This window comes from Pelodiscus sinensis, chromosome 4 (genome assembly GCF_052426305.1).
Source record: "Pelodiscus sinensis isolate ZL-2025 chromosome 4, ASM5242630v1, whole genome shotgun sequence".
NCBI classification, from domain to species: domain Eukaryota; kingdom Metazoa; phylum Chordata; order Testudines; family Trionychidae; genus Pelodiscus; species Pelodiscus sinensis.
The window spans coordinates 109,734,868-109,759,485 of record NC_143055.1 but is presented as its reverse complement, the minus strand read 5'-3'; the positions used below and the strand labels follow the sequence as shown (position 1 = coordinate 109,759,485).

Sequence of the window (24,618 nt, the reverse complement as noted above, 5' to 3'; positions counted from 1 at the left end):
ATTTTTTATTTAAGAAGTACTAATCATCTTTAACTCAAAATAGAAATAAAAGACCGAACTATGTAGCACTTTAAAGACTAACAAGATGGTTTATTAGGTGATGAGCTTTCGTGGGCCAGACCCACTTCCTCAGATCAAATTGTGGAAGAAAAGTGGCACAACCATATATACCAAAGTGATACAATCAAAAAAAGTGAACACAGATAAAATTGACAAATCAAATTTTAGAACAGAGTGGGGGTGAGGGAAGAAGGTTAGTGTCTGTGCGGTAATGACATTAGGGGTGATAATTGGGGAAGCTATCTTTGTAATGGGTGAGATAATTAGCTAATCAGTGGCCACCAACAAGTAGATCGGTATCTACTGGTAGATTTTGGAGCCTTTGACAGGTGATCCTGACTGGTTTGGCCAAGAGGCTATCAAGTGCCAGCACCTCAGCTGCCCCTCCCCCTACTGCTGCAAATCTCCTGCCCTTTGCCTTGGACCTGCCTCCCCGCACCCTTGGGAGCCTCCTGCCTGCTGTACAGAGCAGGGGAGGGAGACGAGAGGCACCAATGTCAAGGTGCCCCCTCTCCCACCCTGTATCCTATCTCCACAGAGCAGAGTGGAGGGCACAACAGGACTTGGGAGGGAGTTTGCTGGCTGCTTTTGGGTGTGCTGGTGGGCCAGGGCAGGGGTGAGCCTGCCCTAGCTCCACTGCACCACCACCCAGGAGAAGCCTGAGATAACCAATGCCCAGTTGGAGTCCACATCCTGAAACCCTACCTCAGCCATGAACCCCTCCTGTACCCTAAGACCCTGCCCTAGCACCCCTCATCCAAACGCCATCCCAGAGCATGCACTTAGAACCCCTCCAGCACCCCAACAGCCTGCCCCAAGCTCAGCTCAGAGCCCCTCTCGCACTCCAAATCCCTTAATCCAAGACCAGAGCCTGCACATTCAACTCACTGCCCCTGCCTGGTGAAAGGGAGGGATGGTGGGGGAAGGAGGATGGAGTGAGCAGGGGCGAGGCCTCAGAGAAGGGGCATGAAGGAGGTGGAGCAAGGGTATATGGATTTGAGGTAGATCTTGGATTGCACTTAAATTCAAAAAGTGATCTCGTGCTTTCAAAGGCTGGAGACCACTGTGCTAGACCAACTGACAGTCTTACTGTTAGAGAAGCTTGGAATGCCAGTTGTAGCAGGCAATATTGTATGCATGTGGAGGGGGGTGGAATGCTGAAGTTTTATTTTTCTGCTGTGCTTTATAGACTGTTTCCCTTTTGCTACTCTTACTCTGCACCATTCTTCATTAAACATCTCGGAGTTTTTAATTATAGCCTACCACATAAAACTTCAGGTGGTTATTGTAACTACTACGTACTTTTTAAAAAAATTTGGAAAAAGTGTGACAAAGGTAAGTCCTGTTGTTGTCAAGCCAGCACTCAGCCACAGAAGAGGAGAAGGAGGAGGAGAAAGTCCAAGGGGGTACTGATAAAGGAGCAGACAAGTGGGAAGAAACAATAAAGAGGGGACGTGATTTACTACACAAGGATCTGGCAGATATGAAACCAGGCTTCATCAGAATAAAACAAACAGGAATTGGGTGATTCTATCTTCCCTACACCACAGTCCTTCGGTGTCACCTGTAGTATCAAATATGCATAAATGGACCCCCATTGGAACTTTGTATTCAGGCTGAAGTCAAAGGGAACTAAACATGTACAGAATACCAAATGTATGCCTCAACATAATTTGGTCCTATTTATCTATATTGTCAATCTCTACTCAGAAGAGGCCCAGGATGCGCATGTCTGGAGCCCTACAGTTCATACCGTATTAACACTGGAGTGGGAAGTGATTTCAGCATATTCCCTGCATGCATTTTGCAGCTCCACTTCATAAGCATCCAACTTAAACCAAGGGTTAAAAAAGCATATGAAAAAAAGTTAGCTGTTATTACAGTAAGTGTAAGCAGCTTGGTTAGAATCAAGAAAATCTCTAGAGTCTGGCACAAATGACTTCAGCTTGTTTTTTTGTCGAAGGAAAGAGCCAATGAAAATGCAGCTCCCAAGTCTATCAGGCCTTACAAAGGAAAGCGATAAAAACGTTTGTACAAAACTACCATTTTTAGTACAACAGATGCTGTTTCTCGCAAGCAAAGCTAAAACAACATGCTTGCAACAAGCTTTCTAAACAAGGTCTGTGGGAAGAGGAGACATATGTTTTCAATAACATCCTATAAACATTTACAGGAAGCAGCAGCTACATTCCATATAAAGGCATTTGTTGTATTTTCTGCAGCATGGAGGGAAAAATCCTAGTTCAGACAATTAATTGCTTCATGTTCAATGTTTACACAAATTCCCAACAAAAGCTTTCATGAGCCTCTTCTGCTGCTCTGCATATAAATATACCCATGCATACAAAAAGAGAATGAACATAGTACATAACAAATATTTCTCTCAGTTTGCCAGAAAGGTAAATTAGTCCTCATCTGTATTTGACTTCAATGCATAAATTAAATCCAATTACGAGACAAGTGGTCAATTTTTTCCCCCCACTTCTAAAGTTTCCCTCTCTTCTTGGCAAAGATATTACACAAAGCTCAGGTCTGCTTTAGAAGATTCAAGAGTAGGGGGAAAAGTTTGAGACCCAGACCTACCTCCTTGTTTTTAAAATACTTCACTGAGTCCAGTGATGGTTATCTGGCAAGGAGCTGCCCAGGCACAAAAGGGACGATGGGGTTCAAATATTTAGAGGGCAGAGTTAAGACAAATTAGTTTACATAAAAACTAATTCTTCTCTTGCGCCAATGAAAATTTCCAGATTAAAAATTTTAATTTACACACATGTGCATGCACACTTAAAAAGCTGTGCTGTATGAACTGCAGCTTGATTTGAAACAAGGCTTTTCCCTACCCCTTCCAATATTAAAAGTTGTAATTTTATAATCCCAACACAATACATAAGGACCAGTACTTTGACACTATACCTCCTTAATCCCCAATGAAGCCAATGGGACCTGATGTCAAGCATCATGTAATTCACGTATTGCACATGCAAATTACAGCTTTTTCATTGTTCTAGATGAGAAAGTTCTAGGCAGGTTTTCAGTTTGAACAGTACTTACCCGTAAATGCCTACAAGATTGAAGGCCTATGAACAAACAATGGGAAATGCTCAGAAAATGTTCTCCTTTAAATTCTGTTTTGGAAATCAATTAGGGTATGTCCACTCTGCGGAGCTATTTTGGGATACTGGAAGTATCCTGAAATAGCTATTCCATGTCTACTGAAGCAGCCCATTATGTCAAAATAGATTTTGAAATAACAGGCGGCTTGTTCTGACATCCCAGTAACCCTTGTGGAACAAGGGTTAAGGAGAATTTCGGAATAGCAAGTTATTTTGAAACGTGATGCTGTGTGGACAGTGCCAAATTACAAAACAAGCTATTTTGAAAAAGCATTGAAATAAGCTACGCAATTTGCGCAGTGCAAACTGTGTAGCTTATTTCAAGCTAACGGTGCTTGCTGTGTAGACATACCCTTACAGTAATGAGCATGAACCCAGAATGGGGGAACAGGCGATACCTGCTGCATGTTTAAAATCAATAAGAAAAAAAATTAATATACAACACAAACCAAGGACAGGGTTTTGAAATATTTATACTTTACAGTCCTCAAATTATTTTTTCCAGATTAACTTTAGCAACTAATCCTCATCAGAAACTATGCACATGCCTAGTTTGAACTTAATATAAAGTAGCCTACTCCACCCAAGTTTTAAAAAACCCTAACATTTATGAAAAGTGTTTTAGTATATGAAAAAAACATATTAGATGTTGTTTAAACTTCTGAAGGGCACAAAGGAGACAAGAAAGGTCCTTGCTAGACAGATCAAGCAAAAGAATTCTCCACCCAAACAGAAATATTAAGTGAATAATAGAAAGTGATTGATCAAAGTGAGTTAGAACGCAGTAACTAGTCTCCTCCATTGTGATGCCACTACCATAATAAAATTATATCAGCTAATCAGTTATTAGAAGAGGTTATTTAGTTTTATCCTCAGCTTCGGTCCATTTGAATAAAAAAAGTCTCATGGGAAAAAGAGTTAAAAGAGACATTTTGTACTGCACATCTGTTTATTTTCAGATAAACCAGATTTGTTTATTTTCAAAACAAAGAGGGATTCCTGTTAACCACTGCAAACTGCAGTCAGGTTTTGTTGAACCAGATAGAGGACTCCCCCCCACATACACTCTTTGGACTACTCAGTCAATCTCTGAAGTAGGGATGTAAGCGACTAGTCGGGTAGTTGAGTTACTACTCGACTATCACTTCCCCCTCTTGCTGGCTCTATCAGAGGGAGTAAGGTGAGGGAGCAGGAGCTGGTACTGGGGGAAGCCAGGTTAAAAAGCTAGTTTCCGCAGCACCATCTCCACAGAGGTGGGGGGGCCAGAGGCGCAGTGGGGGACAAGGAAAGAGCCAGAAATCAACTGTCCCAGTTCATGCCGGGTCCCAGAAGCTACATCTCTGCCTTTTGCTACATTTCAAAGGCAGATGTGCGGCGTGGGGGGGGGGGGGGAGCAGGAGGAGGGAGGGTTCCCTGTTGCTCCTCTGCCTTTGAAATGTAGCAAAAGCCTTGGGTGGCTCTTGCTACATTTCAAAAGCAGAGGCACAGCTTCTGTAACCAGGCGCGAATGGGATCTGCTTCATTGTCTGCCTGCGCCAGGTTCCCCGCTGCGCCTCTGCCTGTGAAAAGTAGCGGGCCCAAGGCTCTTGCTACATTTCAGAAGCAGAGGCACAGTGAGGATAGCAAGCGCCCCCTACCCCCATAGACTAATTGAGTAGTGGATGGAAATTCCATCGACTACCCTATTAGCTGATTAATCCAAATTTAACATCCCTATTCTGAAGTGAGTGTTTCTTATACTTACCCACCTTACTTTCTGATTGGTAGAAGGATGCTTCTCAGAATATGCCTACACAGCAACCAGACACTCCTGGTTGGCCCGTGCCAGCCAACTCACGCTCCAGGGCTGTTTTATTACAATGTGGACTTCCAGGCTCAGACTGGAATCTGAGCCCTAGGATCGTCCCATCTTTCAGAGTCACAGGGACCAGGCTTCAGACCAAACCCAGAAGCACAGAAAGCAATAAAGACTCACAGATTGAGCCCCTTGAGCCAGAATCAGCTGGCAACGGCCAGCCACAGGTGTCTGGTTGCTATGGGGACATATCCTCAGAGCTGTCTAGTCCCCATCTGGCAAGCTGCCCTGCATTGTGACTCAACAGCATGAGTACCAACCTTGAGGCAGACTGTTAGAAAACAGGGCACAAAACCCAGATTGGTTGTGAATTCTACACTTCACCAGACAGTTACGAAGTGTAAACACCTCAGGGGCTGTGACAACCTTAACATGGCGTCCCCTTGAGCCTTGCCACCCAAAAGTCTCTTGCCATCCAGGTTAGCCTATTTGTGACAGATGGACTCTTCCCCCACAGTTCACAGCAATATTCAGGTTACTCTCAGTCCCAAAAGACCAGGCACTTATCCCAGGTTAACTGCATGTTGGATCTCTGACCAACAATTTATTAAAGGACTGGCTACAATCTATCTAAACATTTCTTAATATGGGATAAGGAAATGAGGGAATTATTTAGATGGTCAAAACAGATAAACAAATATACATATAAATGAATTCCAATCTTAAGTTTTAAAAAGCGATAAAAGGTTGCATAATAAACAAGCACTATACGTCCTTTATGGCTAACCCAGACTAAGCAACAGGGATCTTTTCCTTATTCTTAGAGACCGAAACCAATCCTTTATGTCCCCCCCTCAGAGTCCAAGTAGTATAAAGATACTCTCTGTTGGTGGGGGGGAGGGGTTCTCTCTCCCCCTTTCTGCTTTGTGCTTCAAACTCAGCTGATGACAGCAATTCACTTGCCAGACTTATCTTTATGGGGAATAAACAAATAAATATTTTGTTCTCTTTAACGCTGCACTCTAATCCATCTTGTGTGGATAGCCTTCCTTGTCAGGCACAACACAACAGCTTCTGCTGGAGACCAGAACTTCACACTCGTTAATGCTTCTCTTTGGTGATTTACACCATTTTAAAGGTTTACAATGTGAGTAATTAATTATTACCTTATACCATGGGGCACTGATTTTATAAATCAGATTAATGCAGGCAGCAAACCACAGGCACTCTAACTCTACACACTAAACAGATTCTTATAATGTTAATACGGACGGGGGCTGCAGACAGGGGAGTTTGAGAGGGACCGCAAGAGATCCCGCCGCTGAACAGGCTACCCGGTGAGAGTGAGAGTACTCGCTTTTGGTGTGAGTGAGTTTGCTCGACTGTTTGAATTTTGTTTGTTGAATTCTGATTCTGATTTCAGGTGGGGTAAACAGGATGAAGTTTAATAAAGACAACTGTAAAGTGCTCCACTTAGGAAGGAACAATCAGTTTCACACATACAGAATGGGAAGTGACTGTCTAGGAAAGAGTACGGCAGAAAGGGATCTTGGGGTTATAGTGGACCACAAGCTGAATATGAGTCAGCAGTGTGATGCTGTTGCAAAAAAAGTGAACATGATTCTGGCATGAATTAACAGGTGTGCTCTGAGCAAGACACGAGAAGTCATTCTTCTGCTCTACTCTGTGCTGGTTAGGCCTCAGTTGGAGTATTGTGTCCAGTTCTGGACACCGCATTTCAAGAAAGATGTGGAGAAATTGGAAAGGGTCCAAAGAAGAGCACCAAGAATGATTAAAGGTCTAGAGAACATGACCTATGAAGGAAGGCTGAAAGAATTGGGTTTGTTTAGTTTAGAAAAGAGAAGATTGAGGGTGGACATGATAGCCGTTTTCAGGTATCTAAAAGGGTGTCATAAGGAGGAAGGAGAAAACTTGTTCATCTTGGCCTCTGAGGATAGAGCAAGAAGCAATGGGCTTAAACTGCAGCAAGGGAGGTTTAGGTTGGACATTAGGAAAATGTTCCTAACTGTCAGGATAGTTAAACACTGGAATAAATTGCCCAGGGAGGTTGTGGAATCCCCATCTCAGGAGATATTTAAGAGTAGGTTAGATAAATGTCTATCAGGGATGGTCTAGACAGTATTTGGTCCTGCCATGAGGGCAGGGGACTAGACTCGATGACCTGTGGAGGTCCCTTCCAGTCCTAGTATTCTATGATTATTTTAAAAAGCTCACACTCACAGGTGAGCCTAGCTGATTTCAGCTTTGTAAAGGTATTTATCAGTATTCAACTGAGGCATAGGGACCTTGGCATGAACTGCCATAACTGTTCATTCTATATTAGGGTCCATCTTGTAGAAAAGGAAAAATGGATGCATTGGAGTAAACCTGATTGTTTCAAAACACAAATTGTGTGTGCGCATATCACATTTTTGGTGGGTATTTTAAAGAGATTAAATAGCCCATTTTCAAATAAACTGGAGTTCTGTCACCAAAGCACCCAATCCTTTATGACAAGAATGTTACTCAGTACACTAGTGTGGTCTTAAATCTGGTTTTGATTTAAATGTTAAATAATGCTCATGGCTTTGCCTCCTCCCTCCCGTATTTTATTTTGGTCATACTAAACTATTTCTTAATCAGTTTACTTTCTGGTTTAAAAAAAAAAAAAAGTGTAGAAGGTTAAAAAAGAAAAAGCTTTGTCCAAAGCCTGAATCATAATTGCTTTGTCAGATCATTTAGCTGGCCACCAGGTATTTTTTAATTATTATAAAATGTATATTGATAACCTCTGAACATTATGGAACACTGTAAACTTTGATGCAAGCATTGACAGCAACTCCACAGATCTCAGTTTCTGAGAGAGGGATATATGGGGAAGCTAACAGAGAGATGCTGTCAGATAACTGAATCGCAAATCATTTACCTCTTCTTACCAGGTGTGCCTTCCTATTTACAAGCAACTATACTGTGGCTGGTTAGCTGAAGCTTCAGAGTTATTTCTCAGGACTGTCAAGTTCAAACCGTGGAGACAAGGTACATGGGAAAGACCAAGTAGCCTCCAAACCAAACATAGATCAAAAGAGGATGTACAGGCAGTCCGCGGGTTACGTACAAGATAGGGACTGTAGGTTTGTTCTTAAGTTGAATCTGTATGTAAGTCGGAACTGGCGTCCAGATTCAGACACTGCTGAAACTGACCGCCAGTTCTGACTTACATACAGAATCAACTTAAGAACCCCAGGCGTCCCCAAGTCAGCTGCTGCTGAAACTGATCAGCAGCTGATTCCAGGAAGCCCGGGGCAGAGCAACTCTGCCTGGGGCTTCCTGTAGTCAGCGCTGGTCAGTTTCAGCAGAAGCTTTGACTTGGGGACGCCTGGGGCAGAGCAGCTGGGGTGCTGCTGGGTTGCTCCAGTAGCGCCGCTCCTGGGTGCTACTGGACCAACCTAGCAGCACCCCATCTGCTCTGCCCCAGGCGTCCTGATTCAGCCGCTGCTGAAACTGACCAGCAGCAGCTGAATCAGGACCTGGGGCAGAGCAGCTGGGGTGCTGCCGGGTTGGTCCAGTAGTGCCCAGAGCGGGCGCTGCAGGACCAAACGGCAGCGCCCCAGCTGCTCTGCCCCAGAGTCCAAAACAAAAGCCTGGTCTGCTGGGGGGGGGGGAGCACACTAGCTGCGCCCCCCCCCCCCCCCCAGCAGACCAGGGACACGGGGAGCAGAGCCTCTGAGGCTTTGCTCTTTGCCAGAGCAAAGCCTCAGAGGCGTGGGGAACCGCCGCTGCTGCTGCTTCAATCTGGGTGCCTGTGGTCTGCTGGGGACGGTCCCCAGCAGACCACAGGCTCCCGGACTGAAGCCGCAGCCGCGGGGGGGTCCCGCGCCTCTGAGGCTTTGCTCTGGCAAAGCCTCAGAAGCGCGGGAACCCGTCCGGTGCCCCTGGTCTGCTGGAGACGGTCTCCAGCAGACCAGGGGCACTGGAGCAGCTTACGAACGGGGCTTTCTCGCCCCGACTTCCGGGGCGAGAAAGCCCCGTTCGTAAGTGCGGATCCGACATAAGTCGGATCCGCGTAAGTCGGGGACTGCCTGTATGTGCTATAGCTGTACTCTGAAAATCCACAGATGACCACGCAACTATGAGCCATACCGGTAAGCCTCTTAGACAGAAAGCACATCATCATCACCTGTTTGTTCATGTAGACGCTTCCTTATAGCATTAGCATCCGTTCTGTCTCATACAGATTGAGCCATTTTGCTCACTGCAAAAGCAAAAAGAGTTAGGTATCTGGGGGTTTTGATGAAAGAGTCATAGGTCTGAGAGTCATCCTCATGTTGATGAAGCTGCAGGACGAGACATTTCAGCCTTTCCCTAAACTAAGCTTCTGTTTCTCTGTAACACACACAACATGAAAAGGCAGAAACACAATTTATCAGCCTCAGTGATTTTGCCAGCCCAAGAGCTTCCTTATCCCTCCATCAGTCATAGGTAATCTGTAAGTCACGGTGACCTGAGAGAACAATGAAAAGGTGAGGGCCATCTAGGTAGCAGTCCACTGATGCGGATAACAACTTGCTTTAATACTGCATGCAGCCAGTAGGAAAATGGTTCAATGGCTGAGCAGCATAATTCTGCAGACATCTGGAACTCTATTGGATACATCCGTCACAGCAGACAGACCATTAAAATAGGCCCTATCCCAACAAAAGGGTAAGTCCTGACCTCATGTATCTAAAAGTACAAAGCATACTTAGCCTCAGAACATAATTATTACCATGACAACGATTATGTAAGACTTGCACAAGATTTTAGTCCTTGGATTCCCAGGGACTTTATTTTTGAGAGAGAAAAAAGCCCTGTTAACTACAGGATACGGACAGCACAACCACCATGCAAAACACTGACAACATACTCTTAACTTCTGATGGGAACACCTGTGGGATTGGGACCATCTCTATTATCATGCCACTTTAATGCAACCCTGCCAATCTGAAATCTAGCCAATTTTTTTTTTAAATATGTTAAAGGTCATTTCAGACACTAGACCTGCCTTGGAATCCTACTACTCATTTTTTTGTGCCTACATAAATCTATATCTATATCGATAACATTTATTTTACTTTTACTGTGCAAAGAAGTACCCAAACAAAACAAACTACTGGATGAATGGCTAATAATACTGAAAATAAACACTTACAAAGATTTTTCTCATTGCATTTATTTCAGCATTAGTACATACTATGTCATAATTGCAAATAAAAGCTTTTCACACAAATGTGGATTGTTTTAAAAGTTAGATGGGTTCCTTTAATCGCTACCTTGTCTGTTGGCACTAATAACAAGACTTTGTTAGAAGTCATTGCAATAATAATTTTGCAACATGAATTACAAATAGCTAAAATGAGACTACTAACTAATGTCATAAGTGTAACAATTCTCAATTATGTGGGAGTCGTGTTGTCAACACCTTTCCACATTGGGCATTTTCAGAGTGCAAAGTTAGACCTACCCAAATACCATACGCAAAAAAACTTCATACAACCAATGTAAATTAGGGTGTAGAAGCTTCAAAATTAGGGTTGTCAAGCAATTAAAAAACAGTAATTGCAATTAATCACACTGTTAAACGATAATAAGAATACTGCCACCCCACCCCGCTCCAACCCAATGCCTTCACCCCTCCCACAGAGCCAGGCACCCTCAGCTCCCGTGGTCTAACCCAGTGCCCCTGCCCACCCCCAGAACCAGCCACCCCCCCTCAACTCCCATGCTCTAACCCAATGCCCCACCCCTCCCACAGAACTGGGGAAATAACCTAGCGGGGCTGAGGGTAATGCAGTGACTTTGTGGGAGAAGCCAAGCCAACCCCCCTCCTACCCCCCCGCCAACATCAGACCTACCCTAGGTCTCACCAGAGCCACCCCAGCCTTACGCTTTTCCCTCCAGGCGCTGGGGCGCATGCACAGAGCAGCCATGAACGGTCCAGGTATGCAGCTCCAAATGTTCCATTAGACAGGCACGTGCCGCCACCCCCTCCCCGATCCCATTTGCGGGGCAAAATCACGGATTTTTTTTTTCATTTAAAAAAGCCGGCCAGACAGAGATATAACAAGTGAAAAGGAGGTTATGTCCGGAAAAAAACAGATGTATGGTAACCCTAGATTAATGCACGTTAATTTTGCCCTGTGTTAATTGCAGGTGTTAACATGCATTAATTGACAGCCCTATTCAAAATGTTAAACTTTACAATTATCTCAACTCCTTACAAAGATTGTCATGTTTCAAAAGTCATGTTCTCTCAACAAGGTCCTCTGTGAGACTGATCATCTCATAAAGTACCGAGAGAGCAATAGCCTTTCTAAAGCTTAGTGGGAGATACATATGTGCATTACCTAAAGAAGACGCTTAAGTGCAAGCAACTGAAAGTAGATGAATACGTGCTCCCTTTCCTTTACACTGTCCACCTTACCTCATCCTTTGTGTGTCAAAGTCAATCGTCTCTCTACTGGCCATGCAATCAAAACCGAAGTGCAAATATTTAAATCTAGAGGTTCACAGTTAGTAATGTAGGCCACATTTCCATATTACCAATTCCAAATTTTAGGTTTATCCTGTGCCTCAGAAGTGAAACAGATGCTTTAAGGACAAGTAAAGACATTTACCGTGAATTTTCTGGGCTTCTGGGTCATCCACACTGATGGCAATAATCTTCCAATCCGTCTCTCCTTCATCAATAAGAGCCAAAACACCAAGAACCTTTACCTGAATGATTTCACCAGGACAGCGAACCTGAAAGCACACCAGCAGAATTTCTCTCTCAAAGTAGGAGAAAAGCCTACACATTTCACAACCTTTTTGCTTTCCTCTAAGGCTATGTCTAAACTGCAAGCCTCTTTCGAAAGAGGCTCTTTCAAAAGAGCGCGTCTAGACTGCACGCGGAACTTTCGAAAAAGCAAGCCGCTTTTTCGAAAGAAAGCACCCAGTGAGTCTGGATGCTCTCTTTCTAAAAAGCCTGTTTGCTTTCAAGAACGCCTTCTTTCGAAAGAGCACTTTCGAAAGAAGGCGTTCTTCCTCGTGGAATTAGGTTTACCACCGGCGAAAGAAAAGCCGCATTCTTTCGATTTAATTTCGAAAGAACGCGGCTGCAGTCTAGACGCAGGTGAAGTTTTTTTCGAAAAAGGCTACTTTTTTCAAAAAAAACCCTGAGTCTGGACACAGCCTAAGAGACTAAATAGTTGTTTTCTTTTTTCAACTCTGCCACATTCTTGGCCAGTTTTAATTCCTGTCCCCAACAGATTTCTACGCCTACTCTGCACTCTTTCCACACCTTTGATTCTTTCTTCCAACTCTCCATGCAGTAACTCGGTAATTTCTTCCAGGAGAAAACTGACACATTCTAGCAAGAATTCTCTTTCTTTCCTTTTATATTTACTTTACCACTCATTCATCTTCTAATCCCTTCTACCTACCTCTCCTGTCCCCATCCCAACTACTGAGCTGTTCTCTCTTCAAACATGCACCTCCCTCCACACTCTACATTCACCCTGGTTTCTCCAAATACAACCTCATCTCTCTCTTCTTCTTCAAGTTCCATGAATGTGAGGTTTCTTTCTGCTGCAGCATATTCCTCGACTCCAATTTTGTCTTGAACCTCTTTTAATCCCAATTCATGTCCTCCTCTCCTCTGCCTTTATTTACTCACTAGCAATTATCTCCTTCTGCCACAGTCAAAAGGGCATCTTCTGAAAACTCATTCTCCTTCATATATCCATCACCTTCAACACAACCAATGATTGCTACCTTCCTTCTACGTCTTGTACACTTTCAAAATTTTTCTCCCTCCATGCTGTAACCAACTTACCGCTCCAAACAATCCTTTGGAGTCCCCTTCTCCATTCATTTCATTCAACATCCCATAAGCGCTACACTAAACCCTCTTTCCCTTCTCATCTGTGGGTGGCCTCAACTACCATCCCTAAAAAGGTAACTCCCAAATCTGCCTTTTTGCCTAATCTAACCCCTTCACTCCTATCTCACATGTGTTTTTCTGACTCATGTTCCTAGCTCTCCCACTGGCAATTCAAGCTCGACATGGCAAAAGAGAAAGATCTTTACCTTTTCTATTGCCATTAAAAACTCTACTGCCCTTGAGAGTTCTAAGTATAAAAGAGGGCATTTTTATCTCCTATCGTCTCACTCCATACCCAAGCTTTTGCCAAACATGATGGTTCTTTTTTCTCCTCTCCAAAATCCACCTTTCACAGAGTTGAGAGCCAGAATAGACCACTAAAACATCTAGTCTGACGTTCTGTACATCACAGGGCATCCCTATCTGCACATAATACCTAACACATGAAATGAGACCAAAGCATTACAATCCACAAGAGACTAGTTTACTGTGTGCCACAGGCAGAGACTACAAAGGATGACGGTACAACAGTGCTGAACACCCCACCGTGGCAGCAAAATGATTACTTCTGGCAAGTAAACTGTGCCAGCTCATTACTGCAGAAAAAGACACACACGCACACTCTCTCTCTCTCCCTCTCCCTCCCTCCCTCCCCAAGGTCAACGCCAATCTGAAAATTTTCTTATTCTCAACCCATTGGTTAAACCCGGAGTATGCAAACAAGACCGTCAAGCACTTAAAAGAGAACGAGATTCATTGGTGGTACCTCTGACCTCTAGCCTGCCCCATCTAACGTGCCATCTCCAACCATGGCCCTCCCTGATAATTCAGAAAAAAGATAAAAACAATTCCAGGGTATTTGGTAGGCATGGAGAGGGATCCCTTCCTGACCCCCTGCCAGTGGCCACCTGAAACATGAGCTTTTAGGAACATAAGACACAAACCAGAAGTGAGCGCCAGGACTTTCCCTACTAACACAAGCAACCCTCAGTTTCCTCTCAGATTCCATAGGAATCTTGCTCATCCGTTAGCCATCCCCTAGCCACAAATAGTATAACCCATTCCCTCTGGTCAATGGCTTCCACCCAAATATTAAAATAACTGTGTTTGTTACAACAAACCTTTGTGCCTATTTCACACACATCAATGGGATCGTTATCTCCACAGCACCCTGTTTCCTTATCTTTATGGCATGGATCTTCCCAAGTCTGTGAAAGGATTGAGAAACACAAACCCCTTAATTTATCTATAAATTACACAGATTAATAAAACACTAACATACGTGTGGTGCCGGTAGTGGAGCCGGACCTGCTGGGCTTATCACCTGCGTCTGCAGGACAACTGGCAGGGATCTGGCTGGAGAGGGTCTTTTCCTCTTCGGAGAGGTAGCCTTTAGAGAGGAAGCCCGCCTCTTCCCCGTATCGAGGCCAGGGTCTGCTGAGCAGGCATCTGAAGGCATTAGTGCCTTATCAAATAAAAGAATCTTCAGGTGCCTCTCCCGGTCCATGTGGGTTCTGGTGGTTAGGTTTGCACAGTGGGTGCCTTTATGGAGCAAGTGCGCTTCACCAAGGCACCTAATACAGGCGGTGTGGCCGTCTGAGACAGGCATTGCCTCCCAGCACATAGAACACTTTTTAAAACCGGGGGAGCCTGGCATTTTGCTGCTGTGAGTGCTCGTCGCATTGTGCTAATGCCCGCTTTCCGTTTGTGTACTGCTTATTGTATTTTTTTTTTTTTTTTGAGGTGGCTAGCCTGCCAACTAAGAACTACAACGGAAACAACACTAACAGAGATGATAACTATATAAACGTCTTTTCTTTCTACTTTTTTTTCCTTTAAACAGGTAAAGGTAAGAGGAAAAAAAGGAAAACAGATAACGGCTAATGAAATTTTCTTTAAACTACTGACAGTATCTGAACAACTCTGAGGAGAGGAGAGAGCTCCGTCCACAACCAGAGGCAGCTGAGAGGAACTGGAGAGGGGCCGGACCGCGCGCGGAGATAAAAGGCGTGAACGGCCTTGAGCACCAGTCACGCATACACAGTCCAGCCGAATACAGCTATGGCAAGCCTCCAATTCGCGGCACCGGGACAAGCCCAATACCAGACGTGGAGCACCCATGGGGACTACCCGAAGAAGAACCCTTAATTTATCCATAAATTACACAGATTAATAAAACGCTAAGAAAGAAAAATGCAACCTCTCCTTTTTACAGCAACAGGCAAACTTAGCTCAAGAAAGGCCACAGATTTTATGAGCCTGGGTGAGATAGCTGATTGAGCACTGGTACTTTAAATGCCACACCCTCCAAGTCCCTCTTCAGGTACAAAGGCTAAATCAAGATTGGATGTGTTTCTAAAATATGTGCTCAACATTTGGTTTGCTGTTTTCTTTAATTAAAGGAACTGTTTTAAAACTTAATTATTTCCACATTTAGAAAAAGTTTGTCATCTGTATCCATTTTTCTGCTACAAGTGGCATTATTTTTCTTATTTTTTATATCTGCTGAAACAGGTAATTGTTTCTCTTTAAAGATTTTTCTTTTCCATGTTTGAAGTAACCAAACTACTGGAAATGACAGGGGGAAATGCACACGCACATCCTCCTCCCCAAAAATATGGACTTTGGGAAGAAGAAAAGAGGGTGATAGTGAAACTACTTCCAAGGTACCCTCAAGTGTTTCCCCATTGGTTGGTCATAAGCAAACTTGCAAAACATTATTGGCACCAAATTTGGATTTTCAGCCACCTTTTTTAAAAACACAAAACATACATTTTAAATTAAATATAATCCACCAAATCTAAAAGTTCAAAGTAAAATGAGTCAAGGTAACTAATGTTTAAACTCAAAAACAAAAGTGCCCATATTTTTTCTTTTGTCAAAGACATTAAAAAAATTCTATTTCTATTTATACTGCCATATATGAATGGCCTATATGAATTTACTAACTGAGCCTTGCGTAAGGGGAAAAATGTTACTACTACTTAAAGTACTTTTGAATGACAAGATGATGACAGCATAATCCTTTGTCACATAGTTCAGGGAAGTAAAAAGTATAAATTCAAGGCTCCTTAAATACTTAACTCCTTCCAGAAATAACACACACATTTACGCTTTTGCTCCCCAAATCTGATCAAAATTTATGGACACAATAAAGCTCAGCATAAAAAAATTCCTAATTTACAAATCTACTGAACAAAATGTCCTTCTTGCAACTTATTTGCATTCAGGCAATACTCAGGATTTATAAGGCAATTTATACAGAAGACAGGAAGGTTTCACCATTATAACAAAAATGTTACCTGAGGGAAGGCACCATAATTCCATATATAACCCTTGTGAGGGAAGATATTGGCCACATATCGAAGCTTGCCTCTCTTTATATCTTGCTTAATGGGATTCAATGGTTCCTTGGTGGCAATCTAAGCAGATTGTGAAAGAGAGAGAGTGAGATAAGAATTCTGAAATGCACAGCAATTAATTGCATTTTGGGCAGTGGGGAGAGCATGGAAAGCATTAAGGTGTGATAGCCTCAGAAACTCTCTAGGGCCATGTTCAAACACAGACTTGTTAATGTTTTAGGGTTTGGTATGAAGTATTCGTGGGGGGGGGGAAATCTGGACCTAGACAAGCAAGGAGTCTCATGTGGTCAGATACAAACACTGAAGGGGATTTAGGTTGGAAGCTCTGCACATTATGGGCCAAATTTGGCAGTAACATAAATAAGGGCCCAGATAGGACAATAAGGCCTTTGACAATGACTGAAAACTGGTTTATCTGTTCATTGTTCTCCTATACCACCTGCTTTCTCTACCCACAGCATATAAGTTATGCTTGTTCTTCACACTCAGGCTGCGTCTAGATTGGCATGATTTTCTGGAAATGCTTTTAACTGACAAGTTTTCTGTTAAAAGCATTTTCGGAACAGAGCGTCTAGATTGGCACGGACGCTTTTCCACAAAAGCACTTTTTGCGGAAAAGCGTCCGTGCCAATCTAGACGCACTTTTCCGCAAAAAAGCCCCGATCGCCATTTTTGCAATCAGGGCTTTTTTGCGGAAAACAAATCTGAGCTGTCTACACTGGCCCTTTTGCGCAAAAGCTTTGTGCAAAAGGGACTTTTGCCTGAACGGAAGCAGAATAGTATTTCCGCAAGAAGCACTGATTTCTTACAGTAGGAAGTCAGTGCTTTTGCAGAAATTCAAGTGGCCAGTGTAGACAGCTGGCAAGTTTTTCCAGAAAAGCGGCTGATTTTCCGGAAAAACTGGCCAGTCTAGATATACCCCTCGTGAATACCAAACTGGTTCAAATTTGGTAACAAATTAAGTTAAATCAGAAAAAGGCATTCTTGTTCTGAAACAAGTATCTCCATATGGGGATCTACTGCAGAATAGCTTATTACAAGTAGACAAGTCTGACTTTGCTACTTACAAATGTTTTCTGACCTGTTTATGCTAAGCATGTGACATATACCACCATTTCAATCAACACTGAAATTGGTCCATAGATTTCCAAACGAGTTCCACCTATTTACAGCAGGTCAGAGCTGGGCACTGTGTCTCTAATTACAGATCTGCTTCTTGTATAAACACAAAGCAGTCTCTAAATGTTATGACTCTGCAATTCTGGTTTCAGTCAGGATTTTACTCTGCCTTTTGCCATATCCTACCAGCGAAAAAGGGAGTCACTCCACTGAGATTAGCGATGTTACTTAAGATAGACAAGCAATATAAATTAGCAGAATAATTTGGTTCCTGCCTGCTGTTGTCAGAATGTCTTGGCTGAGAGGCTGATGGGACTGCAAAAATGAGAATGTCCTGAAGGAAATCAAGGAAGGCCACTATGTGAACTGTTGGGGCAGAGTGACATGAAGGAAATGTGATCTAGTAAGATGGAGCAGAAGAGGCAAATTTCAGTAACTGTTTCTTAAATTCTGTAGATCAGATAAGAAAGCCTTCCCATGATGGGGCGAGCAGTCCAGGAATCCACACAACTGACATGTGGTGACCTATGTCTGGTTTGGCTTCCTACCATGGTCCAATCTGAAGGAGGATATCTGGGAGCATGGGAGGGGGTAGGAAGAGAAAAAACTGGTGGGCATTGACATAATCTCTGCTGGAGTGGTATTCTAAGAATGTCCATATCCCAGCAATTATATGACAAGCTGGCATGGCAACGTAAAGGAAGCAATTTCTTCTCTCTCACAAGAAGTCTGAGGTGAAGAAGCCACACTGGAACCTGATACTAATGGGATGGCAGTCTTCTGTATACCGCCAGAGGTGAAGCGAAGTGTTGGGTAAGACAATGAAAGACACTGAAAAGCAACCCAGATTTCAACTAAAGCCTTACACTTGGTTCAGGGAAATTAGAGCATTTGGCAAGCAGACACAACCTTCCCCTGATGTCATCTTAAAGTCTAAGGTGATTATTTGGCAGAAGAAAAAAAATAGCAGTATTATTCCTAGAAGTAGGAACCGTGATAGTAAACACAGATTAAAATCCAACATTCAAAGTCATTTCAGTAACAGGAAAAAAAAAAATTAAGGTCCAGACTGGGCACTAGCACAGGAAGGCTATTAATATTTTATCCGCCAAACTTTCATAAAACATTGGGGAAGCAAGCCCTGAAATGAATATATTACCTACGGTACAAGTTAGGTCCTATACAATCTAGGAATTGTTTTATCTATACTACAGATGAAACAGGCCTAAGCATCTATATTAGTGTTTCTCAAAGTGGGCCATAGACCCACTTTGAGAAAGCTGCTAATGGGCCACTTATCTGTTAGTTTGTTTATCTAATAGCTCCGCAGCCACAGAGCCTCGCAGGTCCCATTGGCTCTGGTTCACCGTTTCCAGCCAACAGCTGCTAGACAATATCGACCTCCCATGATTTGGCAAATTCTCTGGTTCAGCAGCAGCCAGGTCCCAAGGGTGCTGGACAAGAGAGGTTCAACTTTCACAAGAAAAACATCAGAATGAATAACCGTAAAGGAACTTTCTAGTGAAAGGAATTATGCATAAGGATACAACGGAATAAACCAGCTATCTAAAATGTTGGAAACCATTGTCATCAATTCTGCAAATATCTATATATTTAATCATCCAAGGTGGTTTACCTCCATTTTAGCATTTGACCAGCGAGGCACTTCTACAATCATGTTAAACATTACCTAAAAAAAAAAATGAAGTATTGAAAATAAAGTTAAGATGGTAATAAACATTTTATTTCTTCTGTATCTGATATCAATACTTGCCAACACTCACAACTCAGGTATGTAATTTTCTAGATGCACCTGTTTGCAACATTGTGGTTTCTCTCACTATTCCATCTTCCCAAAGTTAGAAGATGGGCTAACTGCTAAGGAAGACTAAAGAAAACTCCATGATACTTTTCAGTCTGGTCTATGACACATTTCTTCACAAAATGCTCAATTTGCCAGTGGAACCCATAGCCACAGGATGTCACTGAAGACTACAGCTTAGCAAGATTCAAAAAGGATTGGACAGTTTCTTCCTAAAATGGATATTGAAAAAATAAACAGGAGTTTTAGAAGAATATAAATTCAAGCATGAACACAGAACAAAATAATGCCACATATTTTATCAAGACGCTCCAGCGCATATGCTTCACCCTCGGAGAAGAGAGTAAGAAAACAAACAACTGAAAGATGTGTAGGTACATTGCTAACGGCACTACTAGTAAATACTCACATCACACTCATCTCCACAGTATTTGAGAGCCAACAGAGAATAGAATAGGGCAAAATCTAACCTCTAATTAATGCAGGTTAAAAGGAAATTATCCTGGGGCAAAATATTCCATAATCGTTTACTGCTCATTGCTTTGGCAGCTGGTACCAGTCCCTACTGAGTGCATGATAATGGGCAAAATGAACTACTGCTCTGATCCATATGGCCAGGGCCAGATTAACTCTTCTGGAGACCCAGAGCCAGTAGTTTTTGAGGGACTCCCGAGGCTCCAAGGACAAAATCAGTGTGGGACAAAATCAGTGTGGGAGCGGGGGCTGCTGGGAGGTAGCGTGCAAGAGCAGAGTGGGTGTGAGAGTGAGAGGACTGGGTGAGAAGTAGGTGGCAGGCACAGGCTGGGGATCAGGAGTGAGGGATGGGCAGGAGATAAGGGGCAGGAGCAGACTGAGGGTGGAGGTATGAGGTCTGGATAGGAGGTAGGGTGCTGCAGGGAGCTGGGGTGGGGGTTGTGGGCTGGAGATAGGGCTGAGGAGTGGGACGTCCCTCCCCCCCAGCCAGGCATAGTCACAGCATTTAGGGGCATTAATGTCTGTATCTTGGGCCCCCCTTAGCTCAGGGCTCTAGGCTGCAATCCCTAAAGCCTCTTTTATAATCTGCCCCTGAATATGGCAATTCTTGTGTTCCTATGTCTTATTTTCTGTTTGACAAGGTGAGTGAGGAAATATCTTTCATTGGCCCAAGTTCTGCTGGCGAGAAAGACAAGCTTATACAGAGCTCTTTTTCAGGTCTTGGAAACTCAGGCCATGTTAACATTACAAACTCATATTGGTGTAGCTATGTCGCACCGACAGGGTGTGAGAAATCCACAATCCTGACTGACCTAATTATACCAACCCAATCCCTGGTGTAGACAGTGCTATGTCAACGAGAGGGCTTCTCCAGTCAACACAGTTACCGGCTCTTGTGAAGATAGATTAACTAAGGCTATGTCTACACCAGCAGAGTTTTTTACACTGAGAGTTCTGTCAGTGATAGAAAAGTGCTAAAATAAACGCTGGTTTGTATTCACATTGTTTTTCACAGGTGTCACAGCATGTTCACATATGCAGCACCTGTATCGCCAATGAGAGGCATGCACTGTGGTAGCTACCCCACTATTCACTGCTCTGAGACATGAAGCCAGTCATAATTGTGGTGGGGTGGATGTGTGTGGGAGACAGCTGGTGGAAGCAACCAATCCTGAGGCAGGAGGTGAAGGAAACCCCAACCTCAGCCCCTGCCTCCCTCCATTGTTCTTCAGAGCTACATTCTGTCTGCCTGCCTCTGTTCACGTTGCGGGAGGGAGTAGGAGCACTCCACAACAGTTGTTTATGTTTTATGACCTGAAGCAGTGACACAACCCACTATCAGAACGGAACTCAAGGGGAGGGGCACATCCCTGCTATTAAGACTGCAGAGTGTCAAAGAGCGGCCACTCCCCTCTGTATCATGGGATAGCTCCAGAGGGTAATTAGACCAGCAAAAGCAATCAAGAGTCTTGACTGCTGACACGTCAGCTCAACAGCATCAGAACAAGCAGCAAAAAAAACCTCGTATTGAGGTGGTCGTATTTTTGTGCTGAAACTCACCAATTTCAACACAACGTGGACTTCCAGTGAAAATGCTAGCATTATTTTTATGCAATAAGCTAAATTTTTGCACTAAGATGGCAAATGTAGACATAGCCTATGCCAACGGGGAGAGACTCTCCCATCGGTATTGTATTGTCTTCTCTGAAGTGCTACACCAGTACAGCTGCAGAGTTGTAAGCGTAGACCTGCACAATCTCACAAAGTCACCTCTAAATACAAGGTTTGAAATGACTATTTAGTACAAGTAGGTGGGACGGCGCGCAGGCACCCCGCCACTGTGCCAGTGAGGTGGCGGGGAACTGCGGCTGCCAAGCCCCACCCCCGCATCCCTGCAGCGAATGCTTGCGCCAGATGCCGGGCATTTTAAACGCCGGCAGTGCGGAAAGCTGAGGGGGGAGAGGAGCACCCTCAGGACTGGAGGGCGAGGGACTCCGCCCCCCTGCCAGACAAGGAACAGGAAGGGAGACCCCCGGAGGAAAGCGGACAGACCCCTCGGCCAGGGAAAAGCCAGCCGGTGGCAGAGCGGCTCCCCGGAGGAGTGTTACCCGCAGAAATGGCCGGCGCCTCAGATGGAGATGCCAAGGATCCAGGTACGCCGCCATGAGCTGGGGAGGGGAAGGAGACTGGTAGGAAATAGCCCAGGGTGAGCTAAAGCCCCCGTGGTTGGAGAGTTGCCGATAGGAATCCCTCTCCAGCCTTAAAGGGTCAACGCTACCGACCCCTAGAGCCCAGGGCTGGGACCCAGAGGTGGGGGCGGACCCAGGCCCCCCTACCCAATCCCCCACAGGATTGGGAGGAATTTGCCTGTAAAGGGCCAAAGTGGCCCCTGTTGTAGTAGCCGGACACTGATGTGTTGTCCCACCTCCTCCGAGCTGGGGAGAGGGCTTTGTACCAAGAATTGTGGGCCACGGGGAGGAGTACGGGGGGCAGACTGTGACCCCGGAACCTGGTGCGTGGGCTCTGAGACCCGATCAGGGATAGGTACACCCCAGGGAGGGAGGACCACCGGGCTGCGGCACTGGCTTCCTGTGATCCCCCTTGGACGTCCCTCCCAGGGGCCAGAGCAAACGGGCGGTGTAGCCCTGAGGAAGGCCCCTCCCTCCCCACGGTAGGAGGGGCACCCACGACATGCATCCCGACAGTAGGTAACACCTATCTCAAAGGACTAGTGATGTGATTAACCTTCACAGTTACACACAGCTTTCCCCCTCCCCCCACCACACTGCTGCCTCTGTATCAGAGGCAGCAGCATGCGGGTACGGGTAAGCTGGAGCTGGTATGCGCAGAGAGCTGGCTTTTAAGCTGCTTCCCCACACAAACATTTACACACGGTGGGGCAAGTGGCTCTGCAGGAGTCAGTAACTGCTGAAAATTTCAGCGACCTCACAGTTCCAGCTTCTCCTGCCAGGAGCAAGGGGAAGGCGGGTGCTGGGGGCAGCAACACTCCGGCCCCAGAATGCCTACAGCAGGCATTTGGGGGGCAGAGTGGGGGCATGGCCATGCCTGGCAGTTTGGGAAGGCAAAGCCTTCCCCCGCTTATGCTACCAGATGTCTATGCCCAGCATACTTTCCTAAAGAGAAAGATGAAACACCAAACTGATGTCATTGGAGTTGCACAAGGCTTGGATCGGTCCCAAAATGTCACCTTGCTTAGGATGCTCCGAGAGACTTTTTACATGCATGTAAAAAATGTAAGCAATACTGCAACCTCATGTAACATCTTCAGGGACCACACTGCATTAAGTTCAGGACTGTTTTTTGTATCGTGGACCACAAGTTGAATGCAATTTTAGGGGGGTGGGCTACCACAGCTCCTCCAGGAAATACAAACAGTGTGTGTGGGAAGGGGGAGGGGGGAGGAGAGAGAGGGGAGGATGATTAAGGTGAATCACTCAGGTTGTCAACACCTCCAGAAAGATGCCTCCCACTGAGGTGGTTTGCATTTACCAGTTCATACTGCCTTTTTCAGAGACCAGCAGACTATGGGTACGTCTACACTTGCACCCTAGTTCGAACTATGGATGCAAACGTAGGCGACCGAAATTGCTAATGAAGCGGGGATTTAAATATCCTGCGCTTCATTGGCATGATTTTGCCGGCGCGTTACTCCGCTCAACAGTTGTTTCGAAAGTGAAAGTGCGCGCCGGGACGCATTAGTTCGAATCAAACCCCTTGGTTTGAACAGAGTAACATTAGGGTTCGAACTAACGCGTCTCAGCGCGCACTTTCACTTTCAAAACAGCCGTTGAGCAGAGTAACGCACCGGCGAGATCATGCTAATGAAGCGCAGGATATTTAAATCCCCGCTTCATTAGCAATTTCAGTCGCCTACATTTGCATCCCTAGTTCGAACTAGTGTGCAAGTGTAGACGTACCCAAAGAAAGGGCCACTGGCAGGGGGCAGAATTTAAACTGACATGTGGCTTTCTTTTGATTCAGCAAGCACACAGGAATCAGGAGAACCCACCGTGGGAGGACTGACATCTATCAGATCAATATGCTGATGTGGAGGTGAACTCTGATAAACATGCAGGTACTTTTCATTGTTTTTGTGTGTCTTCTGTATGATGCTTTTACTTTAAGAATAACTGAGCTTGAAAAGAGCTGTTTGGTAATGTGTAACTGCTGGAAATACGCCGTTCCCAGCCTTTGGACAGACAGCAACACACAGGTTCTGGCTGGTAGCCAGACTGGCTTACTGGGATATCACAGTGAGGTGAAGGGACTGCATCCTAATCCCCAGTCTGAATTAAGATAAACAGGGGTCTCTACAACAGAGATGAAAGCTGGGACCCTAAACCTTAAGTGGGTGCCTTGAGGTGGGTGGTGGCAGCATCAAAGGTGCTGTTCACACTGTAACTCACATGAATTACTCAAATTTTTGCTCCCAGTGATCTGCTGTGTCAATGAACTAACGAATATATTTCCACAGCTGATACACTAGTCTGCTCAATGCCAGCCTCTGTAGTCCCAAATTTGCATCATCTTCCCCAAACTTGAGAAATGAAGTAAAAAATGCAAGAGGGAATCTCAGTCACGTCTCTCAGATTTTTCTTCAAAGTCACAAGTCATTCACAGTCCTCTCTCAGCCAGATCATCCCAAAACACATTCTATTTCAATCTGTACAGTGATCATGACCACAGTGTGCTGTCCATATTTATAAGACAGATCTCATTGAGTCCCCCACTGACCCCAGGCTCCATGCTATGCTGCATGCCACTAGGAGCCCAGGGTCAACTGGGACTCCCCAGCTGATCCTGGGCTCCCCGTAGCATTTCCTGGGGAACCCGGGGTCATAGCTGCCCGTAGCTGCCCCTTTGAATCGTGCAGGCAATCGTGGTTCAAAGGGACAGTCACCGCACAGTTTAACCTCAGATCAGCTGTTCAGCGTCTGTCCCTTTAAACCACG

General features: G+C 44.7%; 1 protein-coding gene across 2 annotated transcripts in view; it reads right to left on the bottom strand.

The window, feature by feature from the left end:
• The window catches only part of PPA2 (inorganic pyrophosphatase 2), a 48,001-nt gene that overhangs the window by 15,464 nt on the left and 7,919 nt on the right, over positions 1 to 24,618 (bottom strand). Inside the window, exons 4-7 of one of the 2 annotated variants that reach the window (XM_006119315.5) lie at positions 18,986 to 19,039; positions 16,171 to 16,290; positions 13,990 to 14,076; positions 11,622 to 11,748 (exon numbers count right to left, since the gene is read on the bottom strand). In XM_006119315.5, the coding sequence (XP_006119377.3) occupies positions 11,622 to 11,748; positions 13,990 to 14,076; positions 16,171 to 16,290; positions 18,986 to 19,039 (388 nt within the window). The remainder of the gene's footprint in view (positions 1 to 11,621; positions 11,749 to 13,989; positions 14,077 to 16,170; positions 16,291 to 18,985; positions 19,040 to 24,618) is intronic. The other variant, XM_014571623.4, reaches the window with a different exon arrangement.